The following is an 18,080-nucleotide window of genomic DNA, read 5'->3' on the forward strand; positions in this document are numbered from 1 at the left end:
TGATGGAGCTTTTGCATAAAAATAATATAATTGCAACCTTCCCAAACGTAGAAATGGCACTAAGAATCTTCTTATCGTTGATGGTTACTAGCGCAACGGGTGAAAGATCATTTTCCACTTTAAAACGGGTCAAAAATTATTTAAGAAATACGATGACGCATGACGGAAGAAACATTATGCGCGCACCACACTCTCGGCGAAGTTGCTTCGCCAAAGTTGATCGAAGTCCGAAGTACCTCACTATACACTCGTTCTACTTCGCGAGGAACATATTCAAGCGGTGCGATGCCGACAAAGATCCCTTTGACTCGGTCGCACCAGACCGACAGATTTTGGAAGTAGAACGAAGTTAGACAAAGTTAGACAAGGTGGCCGTCTACACTCTCGTACTTGCTGAACCTCGATCGACTTCGGCGAGAGTGTGGACGGCGTTTTAAATTCGTTCGCTGTTTTAAATATTAATAATGATCTGCTTACCAAATTAGATATTAATAAAATCATCGACCTGTTTGCAAGTAGGAAGTCCAGGAAAATTTGTTTGTAAATAATTATGTTAATTTACTTTATAAGTTGTGAGTTTGTGTCTTTGTGGCTTTTTTGTATATTTGTAATAAATTACCTAATAATATTAAAATAGTTTTAATGAATTGTTAACCAAAGAAGCATTTATACCTACTATATAGTGGCGGTATAGTATGACTTAACCCCGGCGGTCCATGAACTAAATCCGGCACTGGTTGGTGATCATCATGGCAATCTTTATTTTATCTGCAGCAGCGTGGAAAGCTGTACAAATGTTGTATTGAACCAGGTTCTTTAACCAGGATGTTCTTCTTCTTCCTGGACCTCGCTATTAAAATGTTTTTTCTTGAATGATGGGTTGTAGGAGAGCATATCTGAATTCATTTCACATAATGTGTCCAAAGTATTCCAACTTTCGAGATTTAATGGTGTTAAGTACTTCTCGGTTCTTCCCCATTTTTCTAAGGACCTCCTCAATTGTGATCCGGTCAGTTCACGGGATCTTAAGAATTCTTCGATATAGCCACATCTCAAATGCTTCTAATTTTCTGCACATATCTTCGTTCAAGGTCCACGATTCAACATCATAAAAGACTACAGAGAAGACGTAGCATCACAGCATTCTTACTTTTATACTAAGAGAAAGGTTGTGGCTCTCGAAAAAGACTCCCATACGGTTGAAGGTGGATCTCTTTTCCAATACGCGCTCCGATGTCTATTCTTCAATTATTATGGTGCTGAGGTGATTGTAGTGAGTCACTTTTTCTACAGGAGTTTGATTGATGTAAAGTTGACCTTCTGTTGTCTTTTTCTTGCTAGTGTTTATAAGATTTGTCTTCTTTAAGTTTATATTGAGTATTGAGTCCACATTGTTGACTGTAATTCGTGATTTTGTTCATAAGGACTTATAGATCCTTTAGGTTGTCCGCAAATACTATGGTGTCATCTGCATTCCTGATGATATTTAGCCTGTACTCGTTTAGTAGAATACCTTTTTCAGTTTCGTGCAAAGCTTCGATAAATATTATTTCAGAGTAGAGATTGAAAATTAGAGGGGATAAAATACAGCTTTAACTCACTCCACGTATGATTTTCACATATTCGGTGTGTTCACCTTAGAATCTGAGGTTTGCAGTCTGATTCCAGTAAAGGTTTCTAATTATTTTCAAATCTTGGTTGCTAATTCCTGTTTCTTTTAGTATTTGCATCATCTTGGCGTGCTGTACTCGATCAAAAGCTTTCTCGTAATCAACCAGACATGAGTATACGTCGCAATTGACGTCTGCATCTCTGGAATGGCACTTGTATTGAGAACAAAGCCTCTCTAGTACCAACAGCATTTAATGAACCTGAACTGGTTGGGCGAAAGTTGACTTTCACATAGCTTGTGATGTGATTTCACAAATCGATGATGTCTTGTTGGGTGTTGGAGTATTTTGAGTATTTTTTGGAGTATTTTTGGAAAAATCAAGTAAAACTGTAAAGATATTAAGTATCGAGTTCAGAATTCCCAAAATTTTTGACAGTAGTATGTCCAAGATTTTCTCAAAAGTTCTGAAAAAAAAATGTATGTGGTATTTTTGAAAAGGTAGTTGAACGAACTTTAAAATGAGGTATCACTCAACCCTCTTTTCCATGAAATATTTGGGGGTTGTGTCCGCCCCGCTAAAGGGTTGATGTAATTTGATGAAAACTGATCTACAAAATTACAAATTACAAAACTACCAAATTATAGAGCGTGGCACCTTTTCAAATTGACATATTGTGTACCGTCCGGCGTCTTCCGGTTCCGTCTCCATTCACGTCTATCGTCCCAGTCTCCTTGGTAGGTCTCTCTCTCTCTCTCTCTCTCTCTCTCTCTCTTCCTAGCCTCTCTCTCTCTAGCCATTATTTTTTCGTTTAGTTGGGTTAAAATATATGAAGGTCTCAAATAATAATCAAGTAGCAGAACCTGAAGATCTAACGGTTGGAACATATATACTTTTGAAGAAGTAAGAGAGTTGAGAGTTCGTATATCTAGGCTCACAAATCAACCAAAGTAATAAAGTACAGAACTCTAATCAAGCCCGGCCTCACTTACGCGTCAGAAACGTGGACGATAACAAAAAGTGACGACGAACGGTTAGGCTGTTTTGAACGTAAAATCCTCAGATATATCTACAAAGGCGTGAAGGAAAACGGATTGTGGCGTAGACGCTACAATTTTGAACTTTACCGCCTTTATAGTAAGCCTAATATTGGTAGATCTATCAAAATAAACAGGCTGCGGTGGCTAGGCCACTTGGAGAGAATGAATGAGGCGGAGCCGTCGAAACATATTTAGAGCCAGAGACTGGATGGAGTGAGGAGAAGAGGCAGGCCCAGAGCACGATTTAAGGACCAGGTGGAAGACGACTTGCGAGTGTTAGAAGTGCGAAATTGGAGAACCAAGGCGAAAGATAGGAAGGAATGGAAGCTGATTCTGGAACAGACCAAGACCCACTATGGGTTGTAGAGCCAATGATGATGATGATGGGTTAAAATGTAGAATGGTCAATGCAAGATCGTTCAGCACCAAATCTTGCTTGCTATTCCAGCTAAACTAGTTCATATTCATACTGAGACTCTGCAAGCCCTGACGAAGACATCAGAGAGGATGTCAAAAGCTCGGCACAGTGAGAATCGACGCGTTTCAACCCGAAAGCCTAGTGAGTGTAAGGCTTAAGGTAGCTGTAGATGTAATATATAGGGTAAGTGCACTAGTAATGGACACCCAAGAGAAAATTTTGTACTATTTTTATTCGTTCTAATGAAGTATTTGACTTACAATTTTTTTTACTGTGCTAGGATACTAAGAAAGGTATATACTTTCATATACATCCAAGTAAATAACTAAAAAAAAATTGTTTTTCCAAAAAAATATTTTTTGCTACACAAATGCCAAAATCGCCAGTAATGGTCACAAAAACTCTAGTGATGGACTCTCGATAATTTAGTAATGGACACTTTATCAAATATATTTTTATATAAGCTTTTCACTGCGTTACATTGCTGAAATTTTTAACAACCATTCAAAAAAAACATCGCAAAATGTAAACTTATGTCCCATGGGCGTAGCCGGGGGGGGGTTTCGGGTTTCAACCCCCCCCTAAAAGTTAAATATTAAGTTTTATAAAATTTTTCTTATGAATATAAGGGTTATTTTATGTACTTTTTGTCGTTTTATTTTCTTAAACCCCTCCCGAAACTAAAACCTGGCTACGCCCGTGATGTCCTACAAAAAAATGTTTCACTTAAAAATTGTATAACGCACTTTAAAGAAAACTAGATAGTTCTGGTACTGAGTAATAACCCCGTTTGCCTTTAACTAATGGTTCCCTTATAATCTTTTTAATATCCTCATAAAAATAAAATAATACATCTTCTTTTTCTGGCCATTTCCAGTCATAGCCTGCTTTTTCCATTGACGAAACTTCTGCTCCTTCCTGGTTAGCTTTTATCACTTTTCCTAGAACAAAGAAAAATTTTGATCATTAAAACATAATTCTGTTAGGAGACGGAAACAACAAATATATTATAGTTATAGAATGTTACCTGGATAAAGATTTCCATTGTATTTGATAATAACAAAATCTCCATCATGAATATTCTTGATCGTATAATTTTCAACATCACTCGCATCTAGATCTTCATCACAGTAAGGAACATCATCGGCAGAAGATTCAGATTCGCTTATTACTTTTCTCTTTACTGCAGGCTTTTTTATTTTAATTTGTGATTGTTTTGAAGGGCCACTTTTAGACGTTATATTATCATAATGGGCCCTGTAAAGTGTAGTGGATACAACTGCTGGAAATATTTTTCGTTTTCTTTTGGGTGGTTCTTTTTCAGGAGTCTTAGGAAAAATGAGACATTTTTTGAAAGGAGTGCTAACCACATATCCTTGGTCTTCTTTGTCCTTATACAGCGCATCGTTTTCTAATTTATCCGGTGAAAGAAATGACTCTGAAACATTTAGTGAAGTAGTACTTTTATCTTGTAAAATAGTGCTGTTCCCGTTCTGTGACTGTTCTTCATTTGGAAGAATTACACTCTCTTCTCTCTGCTTACCGTTTGGAGTTGAAGTTGACGCTGTTGGAACTGAAAACGATATTGACATTTCTTCATTTCCTTCCATTAAGTTAGAGTCATCCTCCCCAGTGACATGTTTATGTTTATTTGTTACTAATAAAGCTTCATTTTTAAATTCTGCCCAAACCTCATAAAGTTTCTTAAATTGTAAGTCTCCCTTCCAGTCATCTTTATTGTCGAAATTTGTTCTGAAATGATTCAATTCAAGTGGTGGTATTTTTTTCTCAAGTTCGGATAATATATTCCCTTTTGTAATAATTGTGTTTTTAATATCTGATAGATTTGTAGGATCTACAACTTGCCGAGTGGAAACACATTTGGTGTAATCAACATTGCTTTTTTCAAAAGGAAACAGTCCACATTTTCTAAAACCGTTGCGTATTGTACTTTCCGTTGCATATTTTTTAAAAACCGTACTTAGAATGGTTGCAAATGTATACTTTGTTACATCCTTCGGAAAGTTTTCAAATTTCCATGTTCTTACTATTGTCTGCCAACCAGTTTTTAAAGGTTTAAAAATTGAAACATCGGCTGGTTGGAGAATATGAGTGGCGTTGGGGAAAAGAGCAACCAAGATGATACCACTTGCTTCACATAATTCGCTGACTTGTTTAGTTAGATGGGACCTATGTCCATCCACGAAAAACAAAACAGGTTGTGGTATATTTTTTTCTTTGAGATAGGGCAAAAAATGGTTGCCGATATACTCATAAAATACTTCCGAGTTCATCCATCCGGAGTCTGATCGTCCCACTGCCCATTCTGGTGGTGTAGAATTAACTATATCCTTTGGTATTTTTTTGTACGGATATATGACCATTGGTGGAACTGTGATACCATCGGCTGAAAAACAGGCCATAACAGTTATTTGCTCTTTTTCTGCATTAGATTTTCTCTCATAAAAGTCTTCTTCCAATTTCGCCGGCCCAAGGACAATACCAGATTTAGGATCAAGGCTAAACCCGGTTTCGTGTGCATTGTATATCCTATTTGGGTATTTTAGTATGTCAATCATACCTTCTTCTTTTAAATAGTTTTCAATTTCATTAAACCATTTTTCTATATCAGCTTTAGAGATGGCAGCTCTTGATTTTGTAATAGACTCTGCTCTTCGTTTTTTTATCTCAGGATGTCTTCGAAGAAAAGCAGCGAACAAAGTTTTCCCGGGCATCCCATCTTTAAAAACAGTCGACCTCCCAGTTTCTTTCATAATTTTATGCACCGTGGAGAGTAGATTTGTTGCATTAACAGGAAAGCCCTTTCTGCCCATAGACAAGATCCAATTAGCTAATAATTTCTCTTCGCCTTCTGAAAGAATAGTTTTAGGACCCATTTTTTGTTTAAGACAATTGTTTTCAAGTCTACGCTTTAAGGTTGTTCTAGGAACACAAAATTCTTTAGCTGCACATTTTTTGGACATGCCTTCATTTTTTACTGCGTCTATAGCAAGGCTCATTTTATCTTCCGTCCATTTAAAAAAAGGCCTTTTCTTTCCTCTCTGGGTATCCATGTCTATAATAATAAGAAATTACAGGTTACTTTAAATTCTTTAAAGCTCTAAATTCGAAATGGATAAAGAGACCATTAATAAATGATTGTATTTTAACGATGGCCACCCATAATCAAAAACCTCCACAATGATGTATTAAGCAAACAAACATAAATAAAAAAATAACACATAATTTTTAAAGCGCTAAATGGATCGAATATATTGGTGACCATTAATAAATCATTGTATTTTAGAAATGGACACCCGTGGTGACCATTTCTAAATTTCTAACAGAATTTTCATTCAGTAATGGTCACCCATGATCAAAAACTTTCATAATAATGTTTTTAGTAAATATGAATAAAAAATACAAAGTACTTACCCTTTAAATGTGTAACAACACAAAATAAATATATAAATTTCAATAATACGTTCACGGCACTAATTTCAACCCAACGACTACACAACTTGTCTGATAGATCAAAACAAACTGATTTTTGGCGCGCCAAAGTTTTACGCATGACAGTTAGTCAAAAACCATTGTCAGATGGCGCAGAGTTCGTCCTTGTATTATGGATAGTATAATCAACAGGGTAATGTAAAAATGTGCGGTAAAATGTAATAAGAAATGAATATAATGACGTTAATTGGCTTAAGGTGACCATTACTAGCGGTATGTCCATTACTGTTGCACTTACCCTATATATATATATATATATATATATATATATATATATATATATATATATATATATATATATATACTATTTCTTCTTCTCCTTCTTTTTATATAGACATGGCTATCTGTTTTTTCAACGTTACTCCAGTAAGTTGCCATTTCATCGTTGTCGTGGTGTTCCCACTGATTATGTTCCTATTGGGGAGCCGTCTCTCCCTGTCCTTACGACTCTATTTATTGTCATTCGGCTTATGTGGTCATTCCATTCTACTCTTCTGTTTCTTACCCATTTATTAATGTTGTCCACCTTGCATCTCCGTCATATGTACTTCTGGCTCTGTCCCATAGAGTCTTACCATCGATTTTTCATCTCGCTTGTTTCGAACAATCTTTTTGTCCTCTGTGTCAGGTCTTGTTTCTGCCACATATGTCATTATTGGTCAGATGACTGTTTTGTAAATTCTGCCTTTCATTTCTTTTCCGATATTTTTATTTCTTCATATTGTGTCACTCCATATTGTATTATAACATATAACCATGCATTTTGTCTTTTTTGGGAAAAGTAACTGTTAAATTTTCTGGCAGTTATATTAAATTGGTGCAGCATACGTTGAAATCATCTTCACCGTGAGAGATTAGTATTACATCGTCTGCATAGCAGATTATTTTAAGTTATTTTTCTCCCATTTGGTATCCTTTTTTAGTTCTTACTTTCTTTTTATTATTTCCGTGATCAGGTTGAACAATAAAGGACTCAAGGAATCGCCCAGTCTTATCCCATCGCCATATTCAATTGGGTCGGTTAGTTCATCTTCTACTTTTACTTTTATTGTATATGTCTATACCTACTATTTGAGTAATTATTTTAATTCAGTATATTTTCTTATTGTTTCTTCTATTTGCATTTCACATGTTTCTTTTGTAATATCTTGTTTTCGCTGTAGTATTGATAGTAAACAGCTATTTAATGTGGTCTTGTTTTAGGAAACATGATTTCCATTTTAAAAACAGAATAATGTCAATGACAATGCCAACAATAGTTAATGACATGTTTTTAATAAAGATATACGAAACTAGCGGTTTAACACAGTTAAAATGCAATAAAGATAGTACTAATGGAAAACAAATCATTTAAAAAATTGGGCCAATCTTAATTACATAATTTTCCATATCTTATCCTCAATTTTGAACCTGCAAGTGTTTATATTCACTAGTTTCGTCGGTGAGAAGGGAACATTTTAATTTAAATATCAAATGTAGTGGTAAATTTATGGCGTTGTTAATGTATCAATTTTGAATTTAAATTGAGACTTAAAGTAAAAGCTGCCGCCCTGAATATTAAATATGGCATATGAATTAAACCGTCATGTCAGTTTAAAATTTGCAGCACAGGAAGAACCAACAGGTTACAATGATAATCTTCACAATAGGAATCTTATATTAGTTCCCAGTACACGGTTTTCTTTTTAATGATTACAAAAGTCTTAAAAATGGTTTTAACCAGAATGGACGCTAAAACGATCCGGAGAAGTGACTGGTAACAGTGGTAGTCCTCTTGTACTTTGTCCTTTGTACCTCTAGAACTCTAGATGCTTCACGGCAACGCCACAACGCTTTACTTAAATAATAAGAAATTCAGCGCTCCAAGAGATTTGTATCAGAACTAATCCAAGCGGGAACTTACGCGGGAATTTCAAAATTTAATTCGGTTGAAAAATTTAAATAGGTATAGCTTAAAATATTTAAATATAATGTAGTTCAAAAAATATATTAAATATTAATATACAGTGTGGAAGGCACTTATGGAATATAATTATTTTTGGCCTCGTTTCAATATATTATAAAAAACGCTGAGACCCGTCGATTTTTAAATAAAAATGTGCACTTTTTAAACAAATGTAAATGTACAAGTTGATTCATGCAAGTCTAGCAGGGTCTATTTTTACTGGAGCACCATATATATTTTTATATTTTTAAAAGCTGCTTAACAACCTGATTTCAACGAACTATAATGTAGGGTTTATTATGAATAATACAGGGTGAAATTTTGAAATTATAAAGTATGGAAACTACTTACGGAATAAAATCGTTTGTGTCCTTATTTTAGAAAATTATAAAAAATACTGAGACACGTGGTTGCACGTAAGTACATAGTCCAGGATCTTTAGTTTTAATGGACCACCCTGTATATTTTTATGTTCTTAGAAGCTACTTCACAACCTTATTTCAAAAAAGTTTATTATGTACGGTCCATTATGAATAATACAAAGTAAAATTTTTAAATTATTTATAAATTTCGTCAGTAAATATTTCGACATTAAATACAATTCCCAATATATTTATACTTAGTAGAAAATGTATGTCTTTATTTAGCTAATTGAAAAAATAATACCATTATTTAAAGTATGATAAATTATTAATTTCAAAATTTTATGTAGTATTTAATATCTTGACGAAAATTATACATAATTTTAAAATTTCACTCTCTATTATTCACAATAGGCCCTACATAATACATTTTTTGATATGAGGTTTTTTAGCAGATTCTAAAAACATAAAAATATATACATATTATGTTTCATTAAAATTAAAGATCATGGACTATGCTAGACCTGCGTGAATCACCCTGTATATGTAGATTTATGTTTAAACAGTGAATATTTAAATTTAAAAGTTGACGTATCCTAGTGTTTTTTATAATTTTCTAAAATAAGGACAAAAACAATTTTATTCCATAAGAGGTTTCCATACTTTATAATTTTAAAATGTCACCCTGTATTATTTATAATATACCCTCTATGATATAGTTCGTTCAAACCAGGTTGTCAAGCAGCTTTTAAAAATATAACAATTTACAGGGTGCTCCATTAAACATAAAGCTTATGGACTCTGCTAGATTTGCATGAATCACCCTGTACATTTAAATTTATGTTTCAAAAGTGCACATTTTTGTTTAAAAATCGACGGGTCTCATAGTTTCTTAAATTTTATTAAAACAAGGACAGAAATAATTTTATTCCATAAGTGCCTTCCACCTTCCACCGTTCCACCCAATATAAATATTTTCAGATGGAATAATTTTTGACTAAAATAAAAATTAGATAAAAAAGTTTTGGAATTAATTTTTCCAACTGGCTATCTGATACTTAATTTTTATCGGATATTTGTATAAAGGACCCTCCAATCGATCACTTGTTATTCATGTCCGAAATTTTGTAATCGCAAAACATAACCTGCCATAATTTACATATTATTTACGTTGTCGCACCAAAGAAACGAGGCTGTAAATTTGTTGGACAAGAGATCGACAATCTTTTGTAATTAATTATAAGAACTTTCAAATGCAAATTAAGAGTTGGTAATAACAAAACTGTACCACATTAGAGTGACATGTTGCGGGTGTTGGACTCGACGATCGCTCCCTCTTTTTGGTCAACAAAAATAATTTATTTTATCGCCAACCGTCACTAAAGTCATTCATTATTGTACTCATTTGCCCTCATTTGCAGCAGTAAAGTAACACTTTATTGTACTGAAAGAAGAATTTTACTTTACCTGCCGCGATTAATCAAATTAACCGAGATTGAATGTAAGTGGTCGATGGCAGTAATCGAATGGCGAGTATTTGAGTGGACTTACAATTTATTTACTTTAATTATTAAAAATATTGTACGCAATTTGCGATATTATCAATTAAATTTATGTCAAGAAGTGAAATTCTGCAGTATATATTCATATAAAATAAATTAAAACTTTACCGATTTAGTAATTATTCAATATTGATAACTATCGATTAAAAATCGAAAGCGGCCTTCTTGCAAGTTATCTGTCATCACTGTCATGAAATTATTATGACTTCTAAAATTTAAAAAGTTCTTAAATTGTAAATTGCAAGTAAGTGTTAAAACCAATATCAAAACCAATATCAAATAAAACATATCTTTGTCAAATAACAAACCGATTTGTCAAATATAGCAAACGAGAAGTAAACTCAACCTTCCCAGGGACATATCTGAGCTTCTTAGAGACAATACAAATATCAACAATATCATACAGTTTTTAACGGAAATAGGAATAAAAGACATTTAATTGTATCACAAATTTTTCAGGTATACTTTTTGTTAGTACATATGTATTTACTTAATATTACAATCTCTTTTTATTTTTAATATGTATTTTCCATTGTTTTCGTTTATAACCCCAGTGGTTCGGACGATATTAAATTTAAAAAATATATGTTGGCGATAAAATTTTGTATGCACCACGTCAGTAAAGACTCCTTATCGAACTCGTCTGATACTCGCCTCGCTCGCTACGCTCGCTCTTCTCGTAATATCAGACTCGTTCGATAAAGAGTCACTTTACTGACTTGGTACATAAATAACTATTATTTTAACCATAACCTTTTGATTAAAACTAAAAATTATAGTTTTGCAATAACAAAACATAACGGCGCTAGAGCTACAGCTATTAAAATACAGGTTTAGTGTCCATCCTACACTCTGAAAACTTCAGAAAGTGGTAGTCTCACTCAAAGGACGCGTAAAACCATTTTTAAAACTTTTGTAATAATTTTCAACAAAGAACGGTGTACTGGGGACCGGAATGGGACGTTTCATCGCCGCCGGTTCATCGCCGCCGTTTCGATGCCGCCGGTTCATCGCCAGTCTATTTCATCGCCGGCCGTTTCATCGCCAGTTAGTCAGTTGATCTTGTATTATGGGAGATGACACGACACGACGTTAAATTCAGTTCAAAACTTATGACAAATAAATAAATAAAAAAAATTATTATATTAATTTACTGTTCTATTTCTACTTCCCCTAAATTTGATACTAAACAATATTAAATTTGTAGTGTTAAATTATATTTTATATTATAAAAGTTTAAAAGTCTATTAAAAGATTAAGCATGGCAACGGGAATGGTCATATCTCGCATTTCCTAGAATTCCTAATTAATACTAAAAATAAATAATAAATGTAACTGTCGAAAATTGGTCGAAAATTTGGAAATATATCAGTTAGCGATTAACTGACTGGCGATGAACCGGCGGCATCGAAACGGCCGGCGATGAATCGGCCGGCGATGAACTAGCAGCATCGAATAGGCGGCGATGAACTGGCGGCGATGAAACGTCCTAGACCCCTGGGGACGATTATGTGTTTTTAATAAAAAGTCGAAAGTTAGCAATAACAGAGATGATTTGGAATCTAAGCGTTATTAAATAAATTTTATTCTTATGTGAATGTTTTGGGATTTTTATTAGTAAAGTTTTTATTAGATCCCCGTGTGGGATGCGGGCCGCCCAAGTAGAATTCACCCACAGTATCTCCTGACTTGATCGTAAAAGGCGACTAATAGGAGCAGCATTCCGCTGTCCTTTTCCTTGAAATCCTGTCGACACCTAACCCTCAACGACCAAACCCCGATACCCACCTCCAACTCACCCCGCGTGGGACTGGAGTCCTTTTGTCCGTGGGTGAGTGGCAAGGGCCCTCTGGACGTGAGGGAAGCGGGGCATGTATATGTCGCGCAACCTATCAAACTGCGTTCAGAACGTCCAAACCACGCACGCACTCCTAAAGGGGAAGACTGGTCTCCAGAGTCCTGAAAGACAACCAGTCTAAAGGAAGAATACCTTAAACAAAAAATTACCTGGTCCTCCAGGTTGGGGGTTGAGACGTCAGGTTGGTTCCCTGTCACTTGTAAAAAACCGCATTTACCAAAAAGCCTAAAAGTTGCCTCGGAGCTTCGGATGGATTAAACAGACAACGACAACAGCTACGAAAATGGACAATGAACATTGGCACTTGGAATGTACAGAGCATTAGCGGAAAGGTGGAAGAAGTCATCCAAGAAATTACCAAATTGAACATGGACATAGTTATCTTGACTGAAACAAAGAAGAAAGGATGTGGTACAGAGATATTGAAGAACTATGTACATATATATAGTGGGGTTGAGAAACATCAGCGAGCGAAAAGAGGTGTATCCGTCATGATACATAAAAAACATCAACGCAAAATAACAGATTTTGAAGCCGTAGATGAAAATATCATAAGAATCAACCTGGCAATTAACCAAAAACCTGTCACTATTCTCGGTATATATGCAGTCTCTGATGATCAGCCTTATGCTGTTAAAGACGAATTCTTTGAGAAAATCAATGACGAAATTACTAAAATTGGAAGTACTAGGGAAGTGATCATAGCAGGAGATCTGAATAGTAGAGTCGGACAGAAGGTAAACAACAAAGTGGTAGGTCCACATGGAGAAATAACCCAAAATTACAGTGGTGAAAGATTAATTCAAATATGCGAAAACCATCAGCTAAAAATAACAAACGGGTTTTTTAAACACATAGAGATACACAAATATACATGGATTCAGGTAACCAGAAATTTAAAATCGATCATAGATTACGTGATTACAAAACAGAATACAACATTACAAGTAATGGATACAAGAGTATATAGAGGAGTATCATGTGATTCTGATCACTTTATGGTAAAGTCCGAAATAGTTTTTCCGTTTAGATCCAAGAAAACAAAAGAACCACCTGAAGGCACAGAAATTTTTAACACAACAAATTACAACCTGGACAGCTTACAACATGAAAGTACGAGAACACTATATCAACGAAGACTAAATGAAAAATTAGAAGATATAATCCAAAATGTATCCGTGGAAGAAGTGTACAAAAATATAATAGACAGTATGCAAACAGCCGCAAAAGAAGCGCTTGGTTTAAAATCCGAACGCCACAGTAAAAAGCTATGGTGGACCGAAGACATACAAAACCTAATAATCGAGAAAAAGAAAGCGTACGCACGGTGGCTAAATACTAAACATCAAGTAGACAAAGACAAATATTTGGACCTACGAAGAACAACAAGAAGAGCAGTAACAGCAGCAAAAAAAGAAATGTGGGATAGGAAATGCCAAGAGATCAACACTTACATAGGCGGAAGGAAGTGTTCAGAGACGTGGAAATTTTTAAAGAAAATAAAGAACACAGAAAGAAATACTACTTCTATTCAGTTAATATCAACAGAAAAATGGAAAGAATACTACGAGAGTTTGCTAATAGAAAGTAGAGCCGAATATACCACACAATCACCAACAGAAGTATTCGTTAAAGGCGAAGAGATAGTAGTGGGAGTTGATATGGTGAAGAAAGCTGTAAATGAACTAAAAAATGGTAGAGCTCCAGGGCCAGAAAATATTCCTGCCGAATTAATAAAATGTGGCACAGATAAACTCTTTCAAGCACTTACTTGATGTATTAACAAATATATAAACGGTGTCACACCACCCAGTTTATGGAAAGTAGCTTATATTTCTTCCATTCATAAAAAAGGAAATAAGTTGGATTGCTCAAATTACAGAGGAATATCGGTAACTAGTACACTAAGCCGGGTGTACGGGCGCATTCTTAGAAATCTCATTGAGATGAAGTATAGGGAACAAGAAGAAGAAGAACAGGCTGGTTTTCGCGCTGGAAGGACTTGCACAGATAATGTCTTCTGCCTAAAACAATTAATTGAAAAAAAATCAGCAACCAATCAAGAGACCCAGCTCATGTTTGTTGACCTCCGTAAAGCATACGACAGCGTTCCTGTGACTAAATTGTGGAAATCACTACAAGAAACTAACATCAGCTACACTCTAGTCAACGCCTTAAAAAATCTATATGAAAATTCTACATCACAAGTAAAAATTGGCAACACACTATCTAAAAAGTTCATAGTTAACAAGGGTCTGCGCCAGGGCTGCTGTATTTCATCAACTTTGTTCAAGATATATGTTGCAAAAGCACTAAACCAGTGGAAACGTAAATGCCACGGTATGGGTGTAGACCTCGGAGAGGTTTGTTTATATACCTTACAATTTGCTGATGACCAAGTGATCATAGCTAATGATAAAGACGACCTACAGTATATGGCAAGAAAACTAAAGGAGGAATATGAACAGTGGGGCTTGGAAATTAATGTGGAAAAAACTAAATACCTACCCATAGGAGCTGAGTTATCCAATATCGAACTAGAGGATAATGAACAAATCACATCCTGTAGTGAATACACGTACCTGGGAGTAATCTTCGATAGAACGGGAAAAGACGATGAGGAAATAAAGAGAAGGGTAACACAAGCTAGAAGAACAATTGGCTGCCTAAATGGAATACTTTGGAGCTCCGAAATAGGAATACAGCCAAAATACAATATCTATGAAACACTTATTAAAAGCAGCCTACTTTACGGAGCAGAAACTTGGAGAATAACCGAGAACAACAGGAAAAAGTTAGAAGCTGTAGAAATGGATGTGTTTAGAAGATCGTTAGGTATATCCCGTAGGGAAAGAGTTCGAAATGAGGAAGTAAGACGACGAATTGGAATAGATGGTTACTTAACAACAGACATTGAGAGGAAACAGTTGATTTGGTATGGTCATGTTCAAAGAATGGAAGACACAAGATTGCCCAAAAAGATCATGCAGTGGGTACCACCAAACCGCAAAAAAACGAGGAAGACCCAAAAAGACATGGAAAGAAGGGGTAACCAAAGCAATGAGTGCAAGGGATCTTAGAGATGGCCAATGGGATGATAGAAGGACGTGGAAGTTAGGCATCGGACAACGTCGAAAGACGTTCTAAAACCGATACATACATACATACAAGTTTTTATTAGTAAAGCAGAATGGCTTTCGTTCAGCTTTATATATCGGCTTTTGGTCCAATTAAATATTGTTTTATATGGGCTTTAACCACGTCTGATTGTCTTCTGCTTTTTCCTCTTTGTAAGCAATTCTGCTTGTTCAATGGCGGATAGATACCTCTATGGAAGATTGTAACTCCATCTTTTGCGCGGTCATTCAATACTTCTACTGATTAGTGATTTATCTCTTGCTATTATAAACCCTCAGGCTTTGTGGTGTGGCTGTGTCGGGTGTTGTTTCTGATGCATATGCCATTATTGGTCTTACACTGGCTTTTTAAATTCTTGCCTTCGTCTCAGTATTAATATGTCGGTTTCGCCATATAGTGTCAAGGCTGATTCTCACTGGCATGCAAGGCAAGTGCTCGGCATGGGCAAGGCATCGGCTCGGCAAGATACATTTTACATAAAATCTTATGCACTTCACGGGATGTAATTCACACTATGCGTGTCAGGCACCGGCAAGCGACGGGCTTTGCATGCGACGTTCTTTTCGAAACAATCTTTGCCTAGCATGTGCCGTGAAGGTCACGACAGTGTGAATACCTTACCGGCAAGCAATCTGCAATCTCGATTGTTTAAAATCAGTTTTATAAAGACGATAGAGAAAAGAAGTATTTTGTTTTTGTAGAGGTTCCTCAATATGCGCCAATTTTTCTTCTTCTTTTGGCATCATAACTCTGGATGGGTCTTTGCCTGTCTGGCTGTCCTTCCATTCGGATTTCTCTTGTGTACTTTTTTTCCATTGTCTTATGTTCATGGTTTTCATGTCGTCTTCCACGTCATTCATCCCTCTCGTTCTGACTCATTCTTTTTTCGCCTTCCTATCAGCTTCCATTGTAATATTTTCTTTGTTGTTTATTCATTGTCTTTCCTCTGCACATGTCCCAGCCATGACAGTCTTTGACTTTTCACAAATTGTACAATATCGTAACCTTCATTCAATTCATTAACCTCGTTGTTTCTACTGATTTTCCATGTGCCGTCTTCTGCTTGCACCGGGCCATATACTTTTCTCTCGAATAAACTGAGTTGGGCTTCATTCCTTTTCGTCATTGCTCAGGTTTCACAACCATACGGGTCTAATCAATGTTCTGTAGATAGTCATTTTGATTCTTTTGTCTAATAATTTCGATGTCATCAATCTTTTATGTTGTTCTGAAGCTATTTCCTTGTGGAATTTTTATGATTGACTATTAAGATGGGAAATAAGCCACAATTAAATTGAAAAAATAATTTTATTAACGTTTCGAAGCCCAAATCGGGTTTCGTTGTCAAAATACAAAATACTACTGAAACGGTAATAAAATCATTTTTTCAATTTAATTGTGGCTTATTTCCCATCTAAATAGTTAATCATCAATCTTTTAATAGCATAGTATGTACGATTCTCCTCTGGAAATACGTGCATTAATTTCGATCCTTACGGAATTCTTCTGATTTCTGTGCCCAGATATGTGAAGGCATCCACACGTTCAAGAGTATAGTTGTCTATTGTGATATAATTTTCATTGTCAGGTGTTCTTTTGACGGTCATGTCATTCGTTTTTGCTTCGTTTATTTAATGCTCCCTTTTTCGTGCTTCAGGATCAATGTTTTTGAATGCTTCAGTTAGTCGTGTTCGTGTTAAAGTGTAGAACTGCATCGTCTGTATATGCAGTAATTTGTACTGTCTTGGTGTTTCATTGGTTTTTCTGATGGGTGACTTAAGAACTAGGTTGAATATTATGGTTCAATATGCCATAAGTTGTTAAATTCATTCACTGTCATTCGGTTATATTTAAAAAAATTTGTCTGATCGTCTAAAAGTTCGGAATCTAAGGTTGCAAATTCTCCTTCTGTTGTGCGTTTCTTTAGCATTTTAAGCACCCAACAACGTCTTTTTCTATTTCTGCAATATTTGTTTTCATTTTCTGTTTTTTTGTCTAATATTAGAGCAATTTTTGTTAACGTTCAATTTCAACATTGTTCACTACACAAACCAACCAACCCGCGGCAAGCCTTTCGCAGTGTGAATTGGCTCCGAAAACCTTGCCCGTGCCTTGCCGTTGCCGGTTCGGTTCCTTGCACGTCTAATGAAAATCAGGCTTTACTAAGGCACGCTTCCAGTCTATTTGCTTTTTGTACTTGACTTTGTACACCCTGTATAGTCCATGGTTGATAGTTTCTGTGTATACGCTCTGAGCTTCGCTGGTGTCGCTCCTGGCGGATTACTAATTCAACTTTCACCGGTAATTTTTAAATTTATTATTTAATTGTTATCGCTTAATATTTACAACGCTAAAAAGTAATTAAATTATAACGGATTTTTTTAAGATTTTGCTAATCATTTTGACGTTCTATTGATGAAATATGAATTTCTTACTGCGAATACTTTCACAATTATCGTGTAGATGGCGCTAGATCAATTTATAGTTACATATTACGGAACATTAAAAAAACATAAATTCAGTATTTAAAACGTAAGTATATTTAAGGTAAAAATATATACCACAGCTTTGACCAACTAATATTTTTTATAATTAATGTTTTTAATTTTAATTTTAAATTAATCACTTTGACAT

The 18,080-nt window shown here is 35.2% G+C and overlaps 2 protein-coding genes across 2 annotated transcripts in view; one reads left to right on the plus strand and one right to left on the minus strand.

Annotated features, from left to right (window-relative positions):
* Positions 1–18,080, plus strand: part of LOC126892370 (tumor protein p53-inducible nuclear protein 2) — a 412,338-nt gene that overhangs the window by 63,160 nt on the left and 331,098 nt on the right. The gene's annotated exons all lie outside the window — the stretch shown is intronic.
* Positions 3,251–6,803, minus strand: LOC126892365 (uncharacterized). The gene is made up of 2 exons (XM_050661884.1): positions 4,096–6,803; positions 3,251–4,009 (listed from the first exon to the last, which is right to left on the minus strand). Exons 1-2 carry the CDS (start codon positions 6,140–6,142, stop codon positions 3,816–3,818), a joined length of 2,241 nt encoding a protein of 746 aa, XP_050517841.1. The 5' UTR covers positions 6,143–6,803; the 3' UTR covers positions 3,251–3,815.

Source organism: Diabrotica virgifera, chromosome 9 (genome assembly GCF_917563875.1).
Source record: "Diabrotica virgifera virgifera chromosome 9, PGI_DIABVI_V3a".
Lineage (NCBI taxonomy): Eukaryota > Metazoa > Arthropoda > Insecta > Coleoptera > Chrysomelidae > Diabrotica > Diabrotica virgifera.